Below are 22500 nucleotides of genomic sequence, written 5' to 3'. Positions count from 1 at the left end.
TGCAAAAGTTATCCTTGAAGTCAAGTATTCTCTATGGTGCATTTTTAGTGTCAAAATTCAAATGTGTATTTGGCAATTCAAACATTCAATTTTATTAGCTATTCAAACCTTCGGTTTGGAAATTAAACGATTCAAACATTCATTTTGGTAATTCAAACCTTAATTCAATTGAGTATTTTAATTGTCAAATTGAAAGTTTGAATGGCATGCATGTTTGAATTTTGAAGGTTTGAATTGAAGAACTGAGTCTGACGGTTGGATTTGCCAAATGGAGGGTTTAAATTTCCAATCTGAAGGGTGGGATTGCCAAACTGAATGTTTGAATTGCTAAAGTGAACACTGGCACTGAAAACGCACTGTACCTCTCACTGGACTACTCTCGCCTGAACCATCTTACTTTATCAAGTTTTCATATGACTTCTGAGTTCAAACCCTTTTTTTCCAAGCAGTACAAGGTGTCGTACTTATTTCTGATTGTTCTTTTATTCTGCAGTGCAAAGGTCAGAAGCACTGCAGGCTGCCTTAGCCAAAAGATTAACAACACAAGATCCTGACATGCCTGCCCCTTTTAAGAGACAGTCCCTTATGAAACGTAAACCAATGGAAAATGGATCAACACAGCTACAACTTCAAGGAGGTACAACATTACTGTACAGATGCACCCAATATTCTTGCATGCTTTGTTGGCAGTGCATTTTCTACGTGTACATTTCCATATGTAAGTTAACAAATGGTGAGTCGGATATAACTGATGTTAATCTGATACAACTTTTAGGGTCCATCTCCTCACAAGATTCAATAGGAAACTTCCCGCCAAGTGACTACACACCACCAGGTTCAATTGGCTCTCGGAATTCCATTGTTCGAGTGGGTTCTGAAGAATTTCCTTTGCCTCCTCCTGACAGTAGTATGATCTTTCAAAATCGATACAGCTCTGGCAGTTTTCCAGTAGTCACCCCTCCCCCAGACTTGACAAGACAAACCCCCATTCCTGGTGATCCTACAGGAAGTCGCGTAATGCACATGTCATCAGTAAGGACGGTAGAGGCTGAGGACGAGGAGGCATCAGGTAATGATGTAAAAGTGAAAGGTCTATTTGTACTCACCGTCTGGCAAAACAAGAAGATCCATTGACAAGTAAAATACTACATGTATTTACCAAGATTAAAAACATTTTCTATTCAATATATTATTATTGTTTTAATATAATATTCTACATTATGTACGCATACACACTACATGTAATTATAATATTCAATGTGATCTTAACAAACAGTCCCAACTTTTGAGAAGAAACTATTAAAAGGCTATTTAATTGCTACTTCTTAATTCTTGCACTCTTAAGATTTCTAATTCTGAAATATCCTGGTCAAACTTGTATCTGCATGTACATGTACATGTACAGTGTAGGCTGGCCATTTTTGTTTTGGTTTGTATGTGTATCACACATTATATAACATGATAGGGAGTGAAGGATGCTTGTTAGGTGATGGCAAATCAAATCAGATTGAAACACCATTATCACCTAGGGTGTGTTCGTTCGACCATTATCCCTGAATAGGAGTAAAGTACATGGAATAAAAGTTAGAAATCCTTCATTTTACAGAGATTCACATTAAAATTGTCAAACACCTACTAAAATGCTATTTTAAACATGATAATCTTTATTAGATCCTTGTTGCTTCAAATCGTCAGACACACCGTTTTTCATCATCACTCCACGTTCAGTATTCTTATTTTGGAATAGGGTCAGTCAGACGCACCTTTAGTGTGTACATTTACACGATACTCTGACTTTTAATGTCTTATGCTTTTTGCTTATTACAATGTTAATATGCCTTTCACTTGTCTTTAAATTCTGATTCATTGTAGTAACAAGCAGTCGAGTGTCCAGCAAAATTCAGCAACTTCTAAACACATTAAAGGTAAGCCGCTCGATCACACGACTCCATCTCTCAAGTTTTTAAGGTTAGAGTTCCCTGCAAACTTAAGTGTTTAAATTATTTTGAGGTTCAAATTTTTTCTTGGCTTAAACTTTTTCAAACCAGTTCCAATTTGATTTCTTTGTCTAATATTCATTATCATAATCTCAAACGAAGGAAAATCAAAATTGAACTGGTTTTAAAAATTATTTTGAACCAGGAAAAAATTGAATTGCAGCGTACAGTTCATAATTATACATGTACATGTACATGCAGGCTACGGCTTGAAATTAACAAAAAAATCCAGTCACAATTTTGCGACAAGATACGAAAATTTAGTCACAACTTTGCAAATGTTAGTTGCAAAATTTGCCTTGCTGGATTTTGTTGTCAGTGGTCTAGCAAATCTAAATATGAGCCCACAATACTTGTGTGTAAAGAAACTGCTGAAAATGGCAAATGATATTGAAGGAATGGAGTTAAATTATGCTACAGTTATTGCGCTATCTTCAGATTGAAAGAAAATTCATGACAAGAAACAAAAATTAATAATATTTTGTTATTTCGTTATTTGTTTTACCAAAAGTAGCAGCAAAGTGGCAACTGCTAACCCTAATTTTTTTTTTGAAAGAGCGAAGGGGAAATCAAGTAATTCAGTCGCATTTTGGTCGCAATTTAAAGCCCTGATTCGACATGTAAAACTTAAATTAGTTTCAAGATCACCATTACATGTATACTAGCAATCATACATTTTCTCTGTATGCAGAAATAATCATTTTTGGCACCATAAATCAGTAAAGACTTTCACTGATACAGTACTGTGCAAAAAGAATGCAAACGAATTTCATTGAAATTCGGTTATTGTTCTCTCGAAATTTCGGCAAAATTTTGTTGAAATTTCGGAGGAAGAAGTGTGATTTTTCGGCCGAAATGCTGAGCCGCACGAAAGTTCGAACACAGGACGAAAATTCGCTAATCTGACAACGAAATTTCAGTTGGAGTTCATACGTACTGAAACGAAAATTCAAGAACCTAATCGAAATATCGTAATCTTGAAAATGTGTCGGTTAGCGTTTCGCATTTTAATGAATCAATGGAATCAACAACTGTACTCTTCTCTCAACCTTACGTGTAAACACGACGTGAATGAAACTGTTCAAGTCACGCAAGTATCACGCAAAGAAAAAATAAAGTCGTTTACCATTCAACAAATAAGTCAACAAATAAGCGACCATTCCGGTAAACGAAGAAAGAAGTTTCCAGTTTTTAATAGGTGCATTCCCGAACGTAATCTTTTCTACCATCAATAATAATTTAAAAATCCCACAGACTTTTGCTGAAAGCTCTCGTTGGCGACCACCCTCGATTGTTTATATTAAATTTTGGTCGCTTTAATGTGAAAATCGGCTCTCGCAAATTCCTGGGGTGATCACTTATGAAGGCTTCGATGGGCCTTTTTCAAACGTCAACTTAAATGTAAAAGGCAAATGCTCACTGCGAATTTTCGACAAGCACTGAAAATTTCGTTATATCGCAACGAAATTTCGCTCGAAAATTCGGGGGGCCGTTGCAAAAGTTACACGAATTTTCACTTTTACTGAAACAATAGGCATTTCGAAAATTCGAGGAAGTTCGCACAAAAATTCGTTTCGCCCGAAATTGCGTTATATTTCGTCGAAAAGTGCCGAAAAGTAGCGAAATTCGTTTGCATTCTTTTTGCACAGTACTGTACATGTATTTTGTTCTCCAGGCAATGTGTATGTGCATGTAGATCATTCAACAATACACAAAAGGGTATTAATTTTTCTTTTGAAGTCTGACATACTTGAGCGCGCACTTGTTCTCTTTTTTGATTCATTGAAAAAGACGAAGGAAAAAAATAATTCTTCAAATGAGTATCTTTACATGTTCTTCACTGGGAACATGAACTATTCGTGTTGAAGTGAACAAAAGGTACTGTATTTTTTAATGTGCGCAGTAAAATGTATTGGTTATTTTCAGGTACATGGAGCTTGCAGCATGCAAGTCTAAATATACCATGTACATGGAGCAACTTACTGTTACAACTACAGTACCATGTACGAGTACGAGTTCAGTACGAGTTTTGAGAATTTTTGAAACTCTTAGGTGAAGAAAGCCCTGATTGAGATCCTCGAAAAAAATTTCAAGGGTCTCAAAACTTGATCCTGGATCCTCAATTCTCTAATCTCAAAGCACGATCCTCGAAACTCGTTTTTCGATTCTCGAAAACATCGAGGATCGTGGATGGAGTTTTGAGTCAACACTGTCAACTTACTTTTGCATGGTACAAGTACTGTAACTGTAGCAATTATATTTTGCTGGCTTTGGGTTGACTGGATTCAATTTAGATAAATTAAATGAAAGATAGTTGATGTACTTGTATCATTCTACTTGTACATTAAAAGTGGATAATCATTACTTGTATTTGTTTTCTAGAGACCGAAACGAAAGCCACTGGAACAGTTTTATACAGAAAATGACGACGAACTCGTTGAAGGTAACAGTATTAATATATCATTGTAGGATTGAGTTCTCAAAATTTTATGTTTTCCTAGTTTCGGTAAATTGTTTTGAACAATTTAAGGGCAGTTCCTACTAATTGAAGATATTTTTGCCCCGGTGTGTGATTATGCAGGAAATGTAGATCTTAACAAGTGTTATTGAAATCCAAAAAGAAAATTGGGGGTAACCACGCATTTTTCAAAGATAATTCATGAATAATATTTGTAAGAAGCTTTAAAATACAAAGCAATGTATGATGTTCTTTCTCAAATTGAAGCTTAATTACATGTATCTCTCAAAATCTCTCAAATGCATGGTTATCCCAATTTTCTTTTTGGATACTAAGAATACTTACTAAGATCTTCTTCCTCCGGATAGTTTTAAACCGTGCAAAAATATCCAGGCTGTACTACAATGTAGTAAGCATCACCGATAGGGAACCCAAGTATCTTGAGATGCGCAGAACATATGCGCAATAACAATAGCAGGCACCGTCCTTAAAAGAACAACATTATGGAAAGAAAGCGGGACAAAAGGCTTCAGGTACATGTAGCCTCAACTTTCTCAACAAATTTGTCGAGGAGCAAGGATGACACAGTCGGTTAGTGCGCGGCCTTGGTGCAAGAGGTCCTGAGTTCGATTCCGGGATCTCGCATCCTTGTTTCGACTCCTTTCCTTTCCGTGTAGCTAAGTAGCTTTAAATACCCGTAAAACGGAGCACTGATGGAGAGGGGGCAGTAAAATGAGCGCACCGTCGACCTCAGGTTTGTCAGTGATTAAAAGTTACTGTTACGAGTTATCGACGTTAAATAAGGTCTACTTTACTTTACTTTACTTTACTTTAACAAAAATCATTTTGAACCTTTGCTTTTTATTTTAATAATTATTATTTCAAAGGTTGCTAATGAAGTGACCAGTCCTTTCTTTCAGTCATTTCTCCTAATTATGTTCATATTGGTCATGATGCCAAATGCACATAGCAATTATAACTATCCCATTGACTCCCAGGGGTTCCCCATTGACAAGTAAAATCATCTGGTGTTAGACAGAGTAAAATATTAAGTCTGGCCTGTTTAGGCATAAAGGGTTATTATTGACTTCGTTGTCTCCATCTCAGGGGTCCATGGGTACCCCTGGGGTCCCCTGGGGTCCCCAGGGGTCCCCTGAGGTCCATGGGTACCCCTGGGTCCAGGGGTCCATGGCGACAAAATCCAAGCAATAATTTTGATAACAATTGGTCATAATTCTTGGTAAAATAATAGATAACGAAGACATTTAATAATTCAAGAAATCAGGGTTAATACACTGTATATGATCGATTTTCATAATATCATTAATTTTGGAAGACTGCAACTGAAAAAAAATTGGAAACAGAAGACTCAGAAAGGGAAATTTAGCCTCTGAGGTTTATTCTCAGAATGAAAAATAAATGTCAGAGAACAATCAGTTTTTTTAATCTCCTTTGTGCAAACACAGCTAGTACATGTTGTAGAATGATGTAGTTTTAATAAGTGATTTCCATTGTTGCATGATTATGTCTCTGTAGCTACCAAACCAGATCCAAATGCCCCACATCCTGAGGGCCAAACATTACGACCTGTCATTGGAGAATCACTTGAGGTATGGTAAAAAATAGTGTAATAATTGTACATGTATCTGTGATGGTGATATCTGAAAAATAATAAATATTATTATTTTACATGTAAATTTGTAATTAATTAATGTGTTGTAGTTTTTGCACTCTTGCATGTTGTAAAAATCTAAACTCATGTGAGACTTACCTGGAACTGTGAGTTTTGATACTTTTGAATCTCTCAGCTTAAAGATGTACAGGTGCAAATGTATATGTAGATCTTACAATCAACCTTGTTGCCACTTATATAATTATTTAATTTATTATTACTGTATTAATTTTTGTTGATGCCCAACAGGTTTCTGAAGAGCTGCCAAAAAATTTAGAGGAATCAGTGAGTAGGTTTGCGTCCAAGTCACCAAAGGTTTCCTGCTTTTCAGTGGTGGACAGTCATGGGAAAACCTCCATCACTCTCACTTATGGTGAGTTTAGTAAGCCTTGACATGTGAAATAAGAGGTCGGACTCATCAAAGAGTAGACATACACTGTAGTAGAAAGTAAAATATGTCATAAAAATTATATGTGTATGAGGGAAGGGTTAATTGATTGGACTTACTACATGTAGTACTTCTAAAGAGTAAGTTACCACCCCTGCGTAAGACTCCATTCGCGTTGCGCTCTACAGGAATCACATTGTGCACTACAGGTAGTGATGGTAATCAGCTGAGATTTTATTATCAATCATCGGAAATAATCAGATTGACCCAACCAATTGATTATTGTTGTGGACGACATGAAAACAAGACACCGAGGAGAGGACCCTGGGAACCAACCTGATCTTCGCAAACTGTTTATATCTGTTTTGCTTTCATCTACTCTTGTTACAGCACAATTACCCCAAGAGCTTCGCAACATCACATCGATTTTACTCGTTTAGATCATCAGTGAACCCTATTTTTTAAGACATGAATCATTTGCACTTCTTACAATCTACAAAATATGATGAAATGAAAAAAATCACAATGTAAGAAGTTATCTTTTTAAATTTTTACACATTTACGTGCACATGACTTGTATGTTTCTAAAATGTGGTATAAATGTAATTAATTTTTTTCTTGCATGAAACTTAATTGTCCACAGAAATTACATCTCTTATTCTAAACTTGACAGGTGTTTTTTTCCTTTTTTCTTTCCCCAAATAGTTCTTTAGAACAGAATTTTTTAGCCTTGCCTTATTTTAGCCTGTAAAAACCGATTCAACAATTACAAGTGTCCGTAATGATACTTGTGGCATAACTGCAAGTTTGATGGTTGTTGCATCATTTTACAGGTAAACTCCTGTCTAGATCGATGAAACTTGCATATGCTTTGCTGAATAAGGTTGGCAGTCACAAAGAGGGAACATCGATTATGACTGGAGATAGAGTAAGTTGCAATATTCACAATGGTTAATGGAATGTACATGTATGTATGCATGAAGTTTGAACACGTTACCTACATGTACGGGTACTGTAACAGTACACTGTATAGAGCGGTTTTCAGTTGAGTGTCGAAAGTACATGTAATTTCGCGAATTGCTTTGGTTTATGATTACTTCACTCAGTGAGTGGTTCAAAGTTCTCGTGCCACATTTTCAACGAATCAGAAGTGAAACCAAAACCAATTGTGCCTTGCGCATGCACATTTTTCGCCCTTTGTGTGTGCTACATGTAATTACTTCGAGTTTTGAGTGGTTTACTGGATTGTCTCCGTCCTTTTTGATTGGCCAAAGTAATTACTTTGGTTTTGGTTTTATAACACTTGATTGAAATTCTCTCTAATAGCCAGTCATGTCGTTCCCTGCCAAGTTAAATTTTGCAACTGTGATTCACACAAAGCCTGACACTTAAACATGAAAAAATGTATGTAACATTAGGGAGCGTAAGCACACAATGTTGTTGAGCTGCAGACAAAAACTGGAAAAGATACTTACATGTAGCAATATAAACAAGGTGGTGTCAAGACAAGTTAACATCTTCTTGTGGTTTCCATCCAAGGCTCAAAAACACTGCGTGCTTAAAGTACACCTAACCTCAAGATTTGTACTTTAAGCAACAGTTATATATAAAATAAAGTAAAGTAAAGTCAAAGTCAATTTATTTAACATCGGTAGTTCCTTCAGATACGAAACTGGTATCAATGGAAGCCGAGGGTGCACCTTTTACCCCCTCCCTCTGTCAGTGCTCCGTTTCACGGATATTTAAAGCTATAGCTACACGGATCAAAGGGAAGTGGAAACAGACGTTGAAGTCACCGAGGATCGAACTGGGGACCCCTCTGAAAGCCACGCACTAGCCAACTGAGCTATGCCTGCAAATGTTGGTTTTTGAGGAGAGGGGAAAACCAGAGTACCCAGGGAAAAACCTCTCAGCTGAAGCAGAGTAGAGAACCAACAAACTCAACCCACATATGGCATAGAATCCGGGAATCGATCATTGGTGGAAGGCGAGTGCTCTCACCACTGCGCCACCCCTGCCCCCCTGCTTCCCGAGCATCTAGATTTTATAGGATATGTAAGAGAAAGATGCCGGCAATCATTTGTCCCATGGCTGAGGGGGTGAGAGGCATGACCTACATTGTATTCCTTCGATGATGATTGTCGTAAACTACTTTTCATTGTAGTTTTTAAAGAACTTTGGCAATGTATTTTTAATTAGTTCTTTATGTCATTGAAGGAATAGGATCATACACTGTACCTCTCAGTAGGTTGGACAAATTAATGCCAGCTTTGTTACTCTCTTGTACCAAGCAAGCCAGACAACCTCCAGCCTGGAAAAAATCTCTGGCTTTGTTTTTAAATAAATGTTTTACTTTTAATAGTGGTTAGTGTTGGTACATGTACACTGTAGTTAACTAAGTTTTGAATGGCAAAACACAATGTAGCACAAGGTGGGAAAAATGAGGTGACCCACAACTGAGACTGTGATGTCAGAATAATGAACAGTCAGTTGTAATCAAGCTTAGGACTTAGACCTTTGTACATGTAGAGTCATGTTTAGTGGTTTTCCAATAATGTTGATTATTTTTGTTTGCAGGTTGCCTTAGTCTATCAAGTTGATGATCCTATCAATTTTATGACAAGTTTCTATGGATGTCTTATCGCTGGAATTATACCTGTTCCCATAGAACCACCAGCAAGCAAAGATGTTAGTAATATAATTATACAATATGAGCAGCATATCTTTATTACATTTACACCTCAAGTTTGTAAGTGTGATACAAATCTGACACGAATATTGCACATGTATAATAATATTATGACTTATTAAACGTCAGCATTTAACTGTTAGTGTACACTTGGTATTTTTGGTGATTCAAGACTTTTTAAGGACGTTCGCGCCCAAAACGTTCCCACATACAGATTTTTTTTAAACTTGCCACGCAGAAAGGTAATGATCTACTTTTACCATGCTCGTTTTCGAGATCATGAGGTGCATTTTTAGAAGATTGCGTTACTTTAAGACAATCTTAGCTTACAACTGTCAGCAATAAAAAAGCTATATGAGTGAAATTTAGATCAGGTAAACGTACACAGTTCAACATAACTATGGGGGTCACCGAGCATTCAAGAGAGTAAAATCGCTGCGAAGTTCTCAAAGCGATTGTCTATTCGCACTGTCACGCCATTGCGTGACACTTCCGAGAAGACCTGGGTCCAAAGCTATCCCATGATGCCACTTACTTTCATGTTCCATTCTTGTGGAAAATTTTTGCGCCTTAAGCATCGTGTTTACCTGCGTGGTCTACAATGCATGACGTGTGCGTGACATGTGCGAAAAGATGCGCAGTAGCAATGGGTGCGAACGTCCGTAACAGGGAAAATCGAAAGAAAGATTTATGTAAATGATGAAAAATTTGTATCAGGTATACATGTACAGATATTGAGTAACAAAACATTTCTTCTGAATTATTAATGAGATTTATAAGTATTCATGAAGTATAATCGAAGTTGTCTTGCCATGGTGTGAATATTGGCAGCATTACTTACAAGTCTTTCACCGACTGAACTGGTCGTCATCAAAGAGTTAAAATTTATCATCTGACGTTGCAGTAAAAACAAATCAAATTTTGTGGGCAGACCTCTGAGTCCACAATATTTTGACCACTGTGATTACGAATATCATTGTTGATAAAAGTACAGACCATGCTGAGCCACGTTCATAATATGAATATGATTATTATTATTGTTATTATTATTATTATTATTATTTATTTATTTATTTATTTATTTATTTATTTGGAAGTTTTAAAACAGTTTTAAACAGAGAAATATCTATATTGCTCGTAAATTTATAGTTCTTACCTTTTGGAGATATTATTATTATTATTATTATTATTATTACTGTGTTAATTAAGAATTATTTTTATCCTACATGTACATATTAGATCATAATAATTTTTTTTTCATGCAGAGAGCTCTGTGTTCTACATGTACATTATCCTTTATTGATTTTAGAGCTGATTTTCCTTTTCTTTTTACAGTACCCTGGCTGTCAACAGATTGGATTTCTCCTTGGTAGCTGTGGTGTATCTTGGGCACTTACCTCTGATGCTTGTTTGAAAACTCTACCAAAAGATGACACAGGTCATGTCTGCACATTTAAAGGTAGGCTCCTACACGTATGTGTCATCTGGCTGTTCATAAAAATTTACTATCAGTCAACAAATTTTGCAGCGACCTGGAAATTAAGTTGGTGTTCACCCCGTTTAAAATTAGGAGTTGGTTTGGGGCGAAGGATCCTATCCCTGCGGGTTTACGATCGCGAGTCATTTACAAGTTTTCATGTGCAGGCTGTAATGCCTGTTATATTGGTGAAACCAATAGACATTTTGCCACTCGCATCCGTGAACATCTCGCCTCCGACAAACATTCCCAGACATTTAAGCACTTGAGAGGTTCTGAAAATTGTCGCTCCCGGTGTTCAGAAGACTGTTTTAAAATCCTCGACTCTGCTTCCACACGTTTCCAATTGAAAATCAAAGAAGCCATGCATATCCTTTGGGAGCAGCCATCTTTAAATTCCCAAGTCAAACATCTTAATTTATCCCTTTCATACTAATTAGTTTCTTTTCTTAGCCTAAACACTTTGGTTTTTCTGTTTTGTTTCGTGGTTGGGTGTTTTTATTCTGTTCTCGCCTTCATCCTTAATTATTCATGTTATATCTCACTTTGTTACACTATTTATTGCTCAACTTTAGTTTATTTCTCATTTGTCAACTGACGATGGATGATGTTTCATCCGAAACATGTATTGATTAAATATGAATTTCAAAAACATCGTATGGATCGTCAAAGCGATATAAATTATTATTATTATTGTTATAAATAATTGTAATTGTTATTACTACTGTGAGTAAAATTGTATTATGTTACCTCATCCCCAATGCTGCTAGCCTTTAATTTAATAAAAGTGCCTAACACCTCAGTACAATTTTCCACTTCATTTTTTCTTTGAACTGGTCCCAAATACATTGTTGTCTTTAGAACCTTTTGATTGAAATGTCACCTTTTTTATTGGCTTTGAAAGTCATACTTTGATCCAAAACTGAGTAATGATGAGGAATGGATTCAATACCTGGTTGACATCACAGACTGCTTTGCATTGAGATAGTTCTCTGAAAACAGCGATGCAACTTAATTTGTGACGTCAAACATGCAGGTATTGAACCCATCCCCCCTCATTGTCTGGTTATGGATCAAAGTATGACCACTTTTCCCATCTTTCAATAAAAAAGTGAAATTTGGATGATAACGGCAAATAAATAAAGTGGAAAAGTGTGTTGAGGTGATAGGCACTTTTAATAGTAATGTTATGGTTAAATTATTTGTCCTTTAAATTTTTAATCCCTTCTTTTATGACAATCTTGACAATACCTTGTACAAGTAATGTACAGTGTACATGTACATTGACTGTTGCCAAGGTTGCAGTTGCCTTTGTTAAGCCAAATGATTGACTTGCAGAGCAAGGTTTAACAACGATTTACTTTATTTCAGATTTATTACATTTGATCTTTCTGTTCTGTCATCACGATAGGCTGGCCCAAGTTGCAATGGTTTGTTACAGCAAATCTTAACAGACACCCAAAAGACTGGCAACCACCCTCAAATTTGGACAGAAGCTCACCTGCCTACATAGAGGTTTTGTGATCATTGTTAACCATTAAAATCATATTTTGTAGACATGTATTCTACCAGTAAATTCTAATGAAGTCAAGTTATCTTTCCTGCAGTGACCTCTCTTGTGATGCCATGCACACACCATGCTCAGAGTCTAATATTTTCATGGAAACCTGCTCTAGGAACACAGAATCAAGTGAACTATTCACCAGGGCTTAAGAATAGCATTGGATGTTGATGTTGTTAAAAACAATGAAAACAAGTTTTGCATCTCACACAGTAATGCAAATCAGATCGCTAATTTGGAAAATCACTGCTTAAAAACTGAAAACAAAGCCACATTCAAGGAATTAAGCCTGGAACACATTGGTATAGGGCAAAGTGCTACTTTCACAACCATGCCAAGACAGGGCCCCCAAATGAAAAATGTGGTGATGGATGGGGAAGCAGTTGGACATTTAATTGTCTCTAAAATCGTTGCTGATAATAAGCAAACCAAGCTGAGTATGGCCTGGAGTATAGACATGGCTTTCATGTACATATATGTTACAGTTAAAGAGAGGATTGTCCAGTACACACAAACTGAAGGGGGTCGACTTTCAGGAAAAATGATTTGACAAGGGGAAGTCAGGTTTGCACTCACTTAAAGAATGAAGCCTACCTGATGTATTTTAAACTCTTTTCACTCCTTATATGTGTCTCAAATGCAACAATAAAGGGTACAACAAATTTACACAGTGACTACACCTTCCAGACGGAAGGTCAACAGCAATGACCGACCAGACTAAGCTTGTGTACATCAGACATGTCAACCATATTAACAGTACTTTCTTATGATCAGTCCACTGTAGGCAAGGATGGAGCAGTAATGGGTGTCACTGTTACAAGGATGAGTATGAATCTTCACACTCAAGTTCTAAGTCAGGCCTGTTCCTACACTGAAGGTAAATTTATGCATAACAGTCATGTACCATGTGTTCAAAAGGCCCTGTGCACTGATTTGCTGAATGCTCTGACTCATTCATGAAATCATTAGCTAAATACCACATACATACATACTGAAGTGACCGCTCCCCATGGGGGCTTTTCAGGGCCAATGAAACACAACGAAACGATGGAACAGAACAACAACAATTGTTAAGAATCCCAACTGGCCGGAGGCAAACCAGTTGGCTATTTACAAGTGCAGCTGGAAAGTTGAACCAGGGACTACCAGGATCAAATGCAACAAGTGGTCAGAGCGGGTCTTGAACCCCGGATCTCTAGATCTCAAGGCATGCGCCCTAACGCCACCACCACCTTTTGTTGTTAACTTATTAACCCACTGACACCTCAAAGGCCCTAGGATGCCCCCAGTCGATGAGTAAAAATAATCATCTGGCCTCGGTTGCTCAAAAGGTGGATAATGCTATCCACTGGATAAATCACTATCCAGCGAATAAACAATAGCAAAACCAATTGAGTTATCCAGTGGATAGCGCTATCGACCCTTCGAACAACTGGGGCCTGGTGTTAGACAGAGTAAAATCTGTTATTAGTCTCACTTCCAGGGGTCCAACATGTATACTATCCTGTACTGTCTTCTGGCCACCCTGCTACATCCCCTCGCTGGTAATAATTATAGATGCACAGTGATTTCGATAAGGGTCACAAAATGTCCCCTTGCTGCTCTCCCCAACTCCAATATCACTTGGGTATGGGAATACGAACAACTAATGTCACAAAGTGTTGCCTGAACATTGGTCCTGGTCTGCATTTACCATCAACAATACATAACGCTAACCCTTACGCTTACCTTATTGCTAGAAACGGGTGGCAAATGCTTAGACTTAAAGAGACACTTCTTGTTGGATGTCAAAATTTTGTTTGCATCTAATCACTGTATCTGCATTTCTGGGCATACTGCAAGTCTTTCCTCATTGCTGCAGTGTTACAAACTTAATTCATACACTATAAAAATTTAATAATACACCTATCAACTAACTCACAAGCTTCAGGAATCCTCTTGCACCATAGGATATACAAAAAACTGCTGACCACTGTAGACACAATGGTGCTACATACTGTATCTGTTAAAATTGCATTTAACTTTAGTTTCATGTGATTGCACTTGTTGCAGTTTGACTGTTGACTTTTCTCTTTTCTTTAAGGTGAAATAATGATCAGCGTTCTTGATCCAAAAAGGGAAGTGGGATTGTGGCATTCGGTGTTAACAGTAAGTACACATACATGTACAACACTGGAAGTTAAGAATGTCTTGATCATCATCACTAGCACTTCTAATATTAGTGTAACGATGGCTTGAATCATTCAATTGACACACTGCTCTGTGCAATGTTAGTGTGTTTAATGGTATTTTCTGTGCTGTCAACTTGATCAAAGAGTAATCTTGGTGACCTTAACAATTTTCATTATTCATCTTTAAATCCTGAAGTAATATTTTGACTCTATAATGATCGACAAAAGTATTTAAGACACTGCTAAAGAGACCAGTAATTCTTCTTTGTATTATTACATTTTTACCACTTGCACTTCCTCCCCTCCCCCATTTAATGTTAGTGACAAAAAAAGGAAGTCTTGGCAATAAAAAAATGTTTTGGGGAGGGGGGGAGGGGGTTAGATGGAAAGTTGTCCAACATTAATTATAATATTTTCTCAAAAGGGTTAAGTATCTCAACCCTTGTGTCGCTTTCTGTAGCTCCTGCTGGATCAACACCCACTTTCTTTAGATAATTATACGTCTGGGTGGACTCTAGTCCTAGCAGGACTTTAAACCAATGGCTCCATCTCATGACACAAGCTTGTTAAAATTTTTTGAGATGGCAAAAGACCGGCATACTGTCTGTATTAATGTTACTTTCAGTGATGGTGGTCTTTGAGACCTCATCAAGTGGCAAATTGCCTATATTCTTTGAGAGCTTCAATATTTTATTACTTATTATGATGTGCGCCTTGTTTCCTTCAGAGTGTCATGAATGGCATGCATGTAATTTACGTTCCACCATCTGTCCTGAAAAATTTTCCAGCCATGTGGCTGCAGGTGGTAACGAAACACAGAGGTAAATGACAGTGATGATTATAATGACTTTATGATAATAGAACAACGACTGCTTTATAGGTGACTTTTTGTACACCGTGAGGAAATAAGCTAGGTACTGTAATACACAGTTTTCAATTTGAACACTATACGAATGTGTAAAGTATGTACAGTTCAACATAATTATTATCCAAAAGCAAGCTCCATTTTTGCGGATACTGTAATTATTTTGCATGAGGTGGTCATTATCAGAAGACAAAAATCTCTATAACCACCCAACTTGACCCATTTGAATTATTATTACCAGTTGTGTTACTGTAATCCATTGACTTGTCACTTCTGAACTGCCCCCCATTCTTTAGCAACATGTGCATTGGTTAGCTCAAGGGACCTTCATTGGTCACTGCACGCAAGCAAAGATGTGAAAGATATCAATCTTACTACCATCAGAATGTTGTTACTGGCTGATAGAGCTAATCCATGTAAGTCTCGATAATAATATTATTATTACAGAAGAATGTCACACACCGTAGTTATATAATTTTAATAATTATATAATTACAATGTATTTAACATTGCAGTGTGCAGTGTGAGAGATAATAGGTAAATTAATAACGCCCCAAGAGGGAGAAGTGTCTCCACTATTTTTGCAACTTGTTGTAGCTGCGCAAGCTGCTAAATATTTTCAGTGTTGAGCATGCGCAGGGTTTACTTAGAGACCAAATCCTCACGTGATATTTCATGTTGTGTGGGCTCACTTAACAACAGCGGAAATTACACAGCGAGCTCAAGTCGCAGTCAGCAAATAGATATTGGGGCATGCGGTTTGATTGTGAATGGCGGTTGGATCAAAGTGAGTTTTGACCCATAGCAGAGGTCTCTTTTCCCATACTTGTCAGCTCAGCAAAGGCAAAAAGAACATAGTACCAGTTGGTAAGTTACTTAATTAAAGAGACGGAACCCCCAGTCTCACTGGAATACTTACTATTTTCATGTTGGACTATGGTTCCAGAAGCTTTAAATAAGTCGTTGACGTTGTGGTATGAATCGATCATCTAATTTTTCTCTTCTGAACTTATACATGTGCACATAGATTGAAAATTTCATTTTGTTTTGCACAGGGTCACTATCAGCATGTGACTCATTTCTTAGTGCATTTGAGGCTAAGGGTCTCAAACCGGAGGCACTGTGTCCTTGTGCCAGCTCAACAGAGACCATGACAATCTCATTAAGAAGGTAAATGTGATCACTACGACAGTTATCCTTTAAATTCGTAAATAAGGTGTTCATTTTTCCATAAGGTGTCGAATTTTTGTTCCTTCAAAGACTTCCCTATAGACCTTAGTCATAAATGGCAGCCAAGAAATTCTTTTTTCTTTGTGCTAAACATCCTCACAAGCCTCACTTCTCAATTTGGAGCAAGAATTCTTTTGAATTTGTTTGTGCTAATGAGGCTAGTGACAATGATTAGCATAGAGTCTAAAGACAAAAGAATAATTACTTAGCTGCCATTTATGAATACAGCCTATTTTGCCTACTTATCAAACATTGCGTTTAAAGCACGAAAATTTGGATTCATCAAACGAGGTAGTAAAGGTCAAATAGGCAACTTTCACAATAGTGCCATTTTACTACTACAACTACCAGAATACAGTTTGTTTTTCTTTTCTTATTTAAATTTTGTATTCCCAGCGGGGTAAAAATGACAATTGCTCAAATTAGCATGAGACAAGCAAAACCTGTAGGATTCTTGGACTTGTAGTTAAATGGGGTCATCCTGCAAATGTCCTATTGCCATTGAAAATGAAAATGGCTGACATCTCGTTTGTTAGCCATTCATGACTGCAGCTTTTTGTCATGTGATCTGTGACTCAGCTACTCACTAGTTCTAAATGTCAATTCTCCTCACTGACTGTTGTAAATCCTTTTATCATCACTTCGGGGAATTTGATGATAATTTTAAAAAATTATTTGAACAAAAATCCCTTAGTTATTAATTTCTTTATTCTCATCACCTGTCTGCTTGATAATGTACTGATCTTGCAAGGAGAAAATATTTATCCATCACTCTTGGGATTGAAAGGGTTTACACAGTTACTTGTTCTTCATTAACTTGTGTGTTGTGGTTTTAAGGCTTGCACGCTCTCTTTAGTTATGTTTCTTTGTTCCATTTTGCAGACCTGGCAAACCAGGTACAACTGCCACTGGTCGTGGTGTGTTGTCGTTATCGGGACTGAGTCATGGAGTGGTGCGGGTTGACAAAGAAGGATCCCTCACCTCTTTGACTCTGCAGGATTGCGGCATTGTGCTTCCAGGAGGTACATAGCATAGACTCCTCTCTCAATAGGTCTCCTTTGTTTTCATCGTGCATGTACTTACGGGCAGAAATTGCATTATAGAGATTTTAGATTACTCTTTCATTCCTAACACACGCATTCTCACATCAGGCCGCAAGAGTCAATATGGCATGGTTTATCTGGACGAGAGAGACTGGTTTCTCTTTCTTAGTTCCTCGCAATCAAATTTCACGAAAGTGTTGGTTGCTTTTTTGGCGCAATGTTAGAACCGTTTGAACGGCCTCCGCACAACTTTGTTTTTACGTCCAACATTTGCCCAACATCCATTGAACTTTAGTTGAACGAGTGTTGGTCAAATGCTGAAACCGTTTAAACAGGCCTTAAAGTTCATTAAAGATGATAAACTTCAAGAAATTTGTTTACATGTAAATTTGGATCTTTTTTCTTCATTTTCGATTTGGGGGAGAATTGTAATATGTTACCTAGATCGTATAGCTGGGCATGCCAGAAATTGATAACTTGAGACCTCCCCTGTTTAAGAGTTTGAAGAAGGCAATGTAAGAATCACAGTGAGGGCTTTAGAGCTAAGTGTGAAGTAATGTTATTGCAATTACTCTACATCCAAAAATTTAAGGTTATATGAAGTTCTTCACTGTTAAAATTGAGAAAAAAAAATTGCATACATTCTTAAACCTATAATCTATGGAGTGTATAATGCACATTCTCTGCTTGCAAAGCCATTCTTTATGATTATTACCTATTCTGTTGTTGAGTTCTCATTGTCGTTGTTGCTTTTCTCTCCGTTGTTAATATCGTTTTTTTTTTTTCTTTTCGTTTCTCTTTCATTACCCTTGAAGCCAAGATAGGTGTTGTGAGAGTGGACGGTCCACCATACTTGTGTAAAAGTGACGAGGTTGGTGAACTGTGCATATCAAGTGGAGCCACAGGGAGTGCATACTGGGGACTCGCGGGCAAAACAAATTACACGTTCAAGGTAACTGGTTAATTTGCCTTCCACCTTCAATTAAAATAGTTATGTTGATTGTACCAGACTTGGCAAGCGGGACTTTTGAGTTTAGTCTAACGTATGAGTAACGTTGAGTAACGGAAGCAACAGTGAGCTTCTCGTCTTTACGTGGTTGAAGCAAAACTATGACTAACAAATTAATCAAATACACGAACCGGGCAATGATCTCCAAATCGCAGCTGCATGTAATAGTGCACTTTTTTTTTGTTTAAGTGAAGGATTGGAAATCGTTTGGCTTTCCTTTTATAAGACTGTCCATTTCCATACTACACGTAGAGCTAACGTAAGTGGTTTTTGTGGGAGTTGCCCTCTGGAGACAATTTGAGTATCGACTTCACATGGCTGAGGGTTATCCAACCCGTCTTGCAATACTCAAAGATCATTTCATTGCCACCTCATTGCGGCTTAGGTGAAAGGAAAAGGAAAGGATAGGAATTTTATTTAAGTGTCTAGTCGATTTAGCGCTGGAGCACTAATTGGAGATATACCAAACATTGCGAGTGCATTCAATTCTGGAAAATGACCATCTGTGAATTTTACTTGCTTGACTTTAACCTTACAACAAACTGCATTGGGGCAACAATATATGTTGAACTGCATTTAATTATGTCCGGACAATATACCAGGACGTCTGATACATCTCCCGAAATACAGATCTATTCAAGAGAATATTGATTGGATTTTTATTCCAAATATTCCAAAAACATTGGTGAGATTACCATTCCCCTTATTAACACGGATGAAATGATATATGAAATGGATCATATATGAACTGCGGATATGAAGTGAAGTGAAGCTATGATATCGATCCTCGCAGTTATGAACGCAATGTTTGCAAAAATTGCGTTCATAACTGCGAGGATCATAGCTTCACTTGATTCCCCCTATTCTTGTTATCCTATCTTTATCCTTTAGCTTCTGTGATTGATTTAATTTTTCTCTAACGCAAATATAAAGCATGTAGGTGACATGTCTTCATAGTAACTGCCCCGATTAGCCACACTATTTGCAGGTAGTCTGTGTTTGTAATACGCCATTTCCAAGTTCATGTCTGCCTTCTCTTCAAAGCGAGTCTAAATGCGAAGTTTTTGTGATGGTAATTAGTTCTACTTTACATATGAATGAAACTAATTTTCATAAGAAAAGCTTCGCAATTAGACTCGCCTTAAAGAGGAGGCAGACATGAACTCGAAAATGGCCAATTCCATTTTGGATTGGTATTGTAGTTTTTGTAGTGGGCTGCCTGTAGTGCGCAGGAACCATAGTTACGCTAATGGACCGATCTTCTTGCTGATCTTCTCTCGTGTTCCCTTGTTGATGATTAACTATCGGGCAAACGTACCCCACGCCTTGTCGATCTTTGTTCGTTTTCACTCGTCACTGATCCAAAGATCCGGTTTCCTTTGCAGAGAGGTAATGAAGCCAATAGCGTGCGTAGGAGGTCGTTTGACTGCTTGTTTGGCTATGTTCGAATTCTCCTTGTGTAGACCTATCGTGAACTTATAGAATGCCTATTTGTTGTTGCTGTTGTGGTTGTTGTCTGACAAAATCCTTTGCTAGTTATTCAGTCAGTCATTTTTTCACCACCCCCCCCCCCCCCACCCCCTTTCATTCATTCATTCATTCACACTTACTAGAACCATTTAATTTTGCTGTTTTTTTAAATTACTTTTTGTCGTTCTAGTTACAACCAACATTAGATGACGGAGCACCATTTGAACAGTATCCACTCAGTGACTTTGTTCGAACTGGTTTACTGGGATTCTTAGGACCTGTAAGAAACAGTTTTCATTTAATTTAATTTACACTCAACAAAAATACCGGTACGGTAGGAATGCAATAAAATGGTCACAGATTTGTTTTGGAGTCCCAGTTAAGTTGCTATGGCAACCACGAGCGGCAGCTACCAAGAGAGGCGATGTGGAAAAAATAGCCGTCTGTTTCCTACTTCTCAATGAAAAAAAGATGCAAAATATATAAATATAAAAGAAAAGAGAAAAACGATAATACAACTAATATTACTCACACTTGGATTAAAGCTTTTTTTCTTACCTGGGGTGTGAGCCTAACAATAATGTTGAAGGTTATCTCAAGGGTGGTTTTGAAATTCTTTTGGGTACAAGTTCCCCCACAAGGTTTATGTTACATACCCCCTTCCCCCCCCTTCCCCCCCCTCCCCCCCCCCCCCCCCGGTTGTCATGCACTTCCTGGCATGCATCGATCCCTTTTATTTCTTCTTTCACGTGAAAATGTGAGTTTTGCAATAATAGCTTTCATATCAGAGAGACTCGCTTTTTTTGTATCCTGGATGTTTTACTTGATCGGATGATGTCCTACAAGTTGTCATTTTTCTTTTACTTTCGCTCTAGGGTGGACTGGTGTTTGTGTGTGGTACAGCAGATGGCATAATCAAAGTGAGTGGTAGAAGACATAACTGTGATGACTTAAAAGCCACCATCCTGGCTGTGGATCCAATTAAATTTGTCTACAGAGGCAGGTCAGTCATTAAACGCTATAGGGCTATGGATGGGTTACGTTTTCGCATACGTTTGCCGTGTAGCACTTATATTTCAACACTCACATGGTTTACAGAGGTAGAAAACTAGCACTTCACATTACCCTTCAATAGTTAATTCTGTTGAAATAAAAGTGCTACACGGCCAACGTTTGCGAAAACGTAACCGTTCCTTGTACTTGTACATATCCATTGCCATGAAATTGTCATCTCCAATTCCTACGACCTGCTCTCGTTTGGTCTTGTAGCTCAGTCGGCGGAGCGGCGGTGATCTGGCCCGAGGGTCGTGGGTTCGGTTTCCACCCAGTCCCTAGTTAGAGTTTTCTCTGTCCTTGCGTGGGCCCAATCCTATTAGTAGGGCTAACGCTCACATGGTTTACATGGATAGAAAACTAGCACTTCACATTACTCTCCAATAGTTAAAGGACTAGGTTGCGCGCTCTCACATTCCACATCAGCGAGGTCGACGAGATGGTCGACTGCAACACAAAATTTATGTTTGAGTTATTGTTGTAATTTTTCGACTGTTGCAACTCGTCTGCTATCTAGAGTGTGAATCAACGGTCCAGGAAATGTACATCTTTGACGGCTTTGTTGTTAATCGAGAAGAACAGAAAACTGTCGTCGTCTCTTCATTTCCTCCAAGCAAGCCAAAACCACAACATCATTTCGCTCCTATAGGGGGTTAGGGCCAAAAATCAATACAGTACGTACCCCCAACAGCTCGGGTAGCTCTAGCGTCAGAAATGAAAACTCTACTACGAAAGCGACCACCTTTACTTTCTTTTGTCGTTTTGTTAAGTAGACCTACTGCCCTCATTTCCAAACAAAAATTCTTTTCAAATTTGTGTCTTTAAGCGCTTATATACGTCTGCGTTCGCAGTCTAGCAGTGAATCCCCTCTAGAGAATTGGTTTGAAAACCGGTTAAAGCCTCCTTAAACTCTGAGCATTCTAGGCTCATCTTAGAAACCTAGGTTTAGGTCACATTGCCAGCGTGGCATCAGTACACTCTTTAAATTCTTGTCCTTTTTCCTCCAGAATTGCTATTTTCTCAACAACTGTTCTTAAAGATGACAGAATAGTTGTCGTCGCTGAGCAGAGGCCACAGTGCACGGAAGAAGAGGTTGGTAAAAAGAGACTGAACCATTATTGGAGTGTTCTTTATGGGACAGGTGCAGGAGTATTGAGAAGTTGCGAATGCGAACCAAATGACTGCCTCACAAGTTGAAGTGGGAAAAGAAGCATGTTAAGCCATTGACTCCTAAACCATCTGTAAAATTAATTGTCCTAAATTATCGTCCTAAATTGTCTGGCGTTAGACAGAGCAAAATCTGTGAAGTCTCTCTCCTAGGAGTCAGTTTGTCAAGACGTTGAGATTATCACAGTTATGAAAGGAAATTCTGAAAAATCAGACCTTCCTTTCGCTACTGCTTATATTATGTAGCGAT

At 37.8% G+C, this 22500-nt stretch overlaps 1 protein-coding gene across 3 annotated transcripts in view; it reads left to right on the top strand.

Moving 5' to 3' along the window:
• The window catches only part of LOC137985387 (disco-interacting protein 2 homolog C-like), a 59867-nt gene that overhangs the window by 14387 nt on the left and 22980 nt on the right, over positions 1-22500 (top strand). For all 3 annotated transcript variants that reach the window (XM_068832996.1, XM_068832994.1, XM_068832997.1), the window contains 20 exons: positions 494-637; positions 776-1069; positions 1873-1925; positions 4380-4440; positions 5992-6065; positions 6377-6500; positions 7349-7443; positions 9093-9203; positions 10540-10663; positions 12093-12196; positions 13017-13119; positions 14326-14390; positions 15141-15234; positions 15575-15694; positions 16334-16448; positions 17391-17530; positions 18367-18503; positions 20221-20310; positions 20906-21033; positions 22091-22175. In XM_068832996.1, coding sequence (XP_068689097.1) covers positions 494-637; positions 776-1069; positions 1873-1925; positions 4380-4440; positions 5992-6065; positions 6377-6500; positions 7349-7443; positions 9093-9203; positions 10540-10663; positions 12093-12196; positions 13017-13119; positions 14326-14390; positions 15141-15234; positions 15575-15694; positions 16334-16448; positions 17391-17530; positions 18367-18503; positions 20221-20310; positions 20906-21033; positions 22091-22175 — 2261 coding nt within the window. The remainder of the gene's footprint in view (positions 1-493; positions 638-775; positions 1070-1872; positions 1926-4379; positions 4441-5991; positions 6066-6376; positions 6501-7348; positions 7444-9092; positions 9204-10539; positions 10664-12092; positions 12197-13016; positions 13120-14325; positions 14391-15140; positions 15235-15574; positions 15695-16333; positions 16449-17390; positions 17531-18366; positions 18504-20220; positions 20311-20905; positions 21034-22090; positions 22176-22500) is intronic.

This window comes from Montipora foliosa, chromosome 14 (assembly GCF_036669935.1).
Source record: "Montipora foliosa isolate CH-2021 chromosome 14, ASM3666993v2, whole genome shotgun sequence".
NCBI lineage: Eukaryota > Metazoa > Cnidaria > Anthozoa > Scleractinia > Acroporidae > Montipora > Montipora foliosa.
Note: the sequence above shows the minus strand (reverse complement) of the source record. Positions and strands in the feature narration are given on the sequence as shown.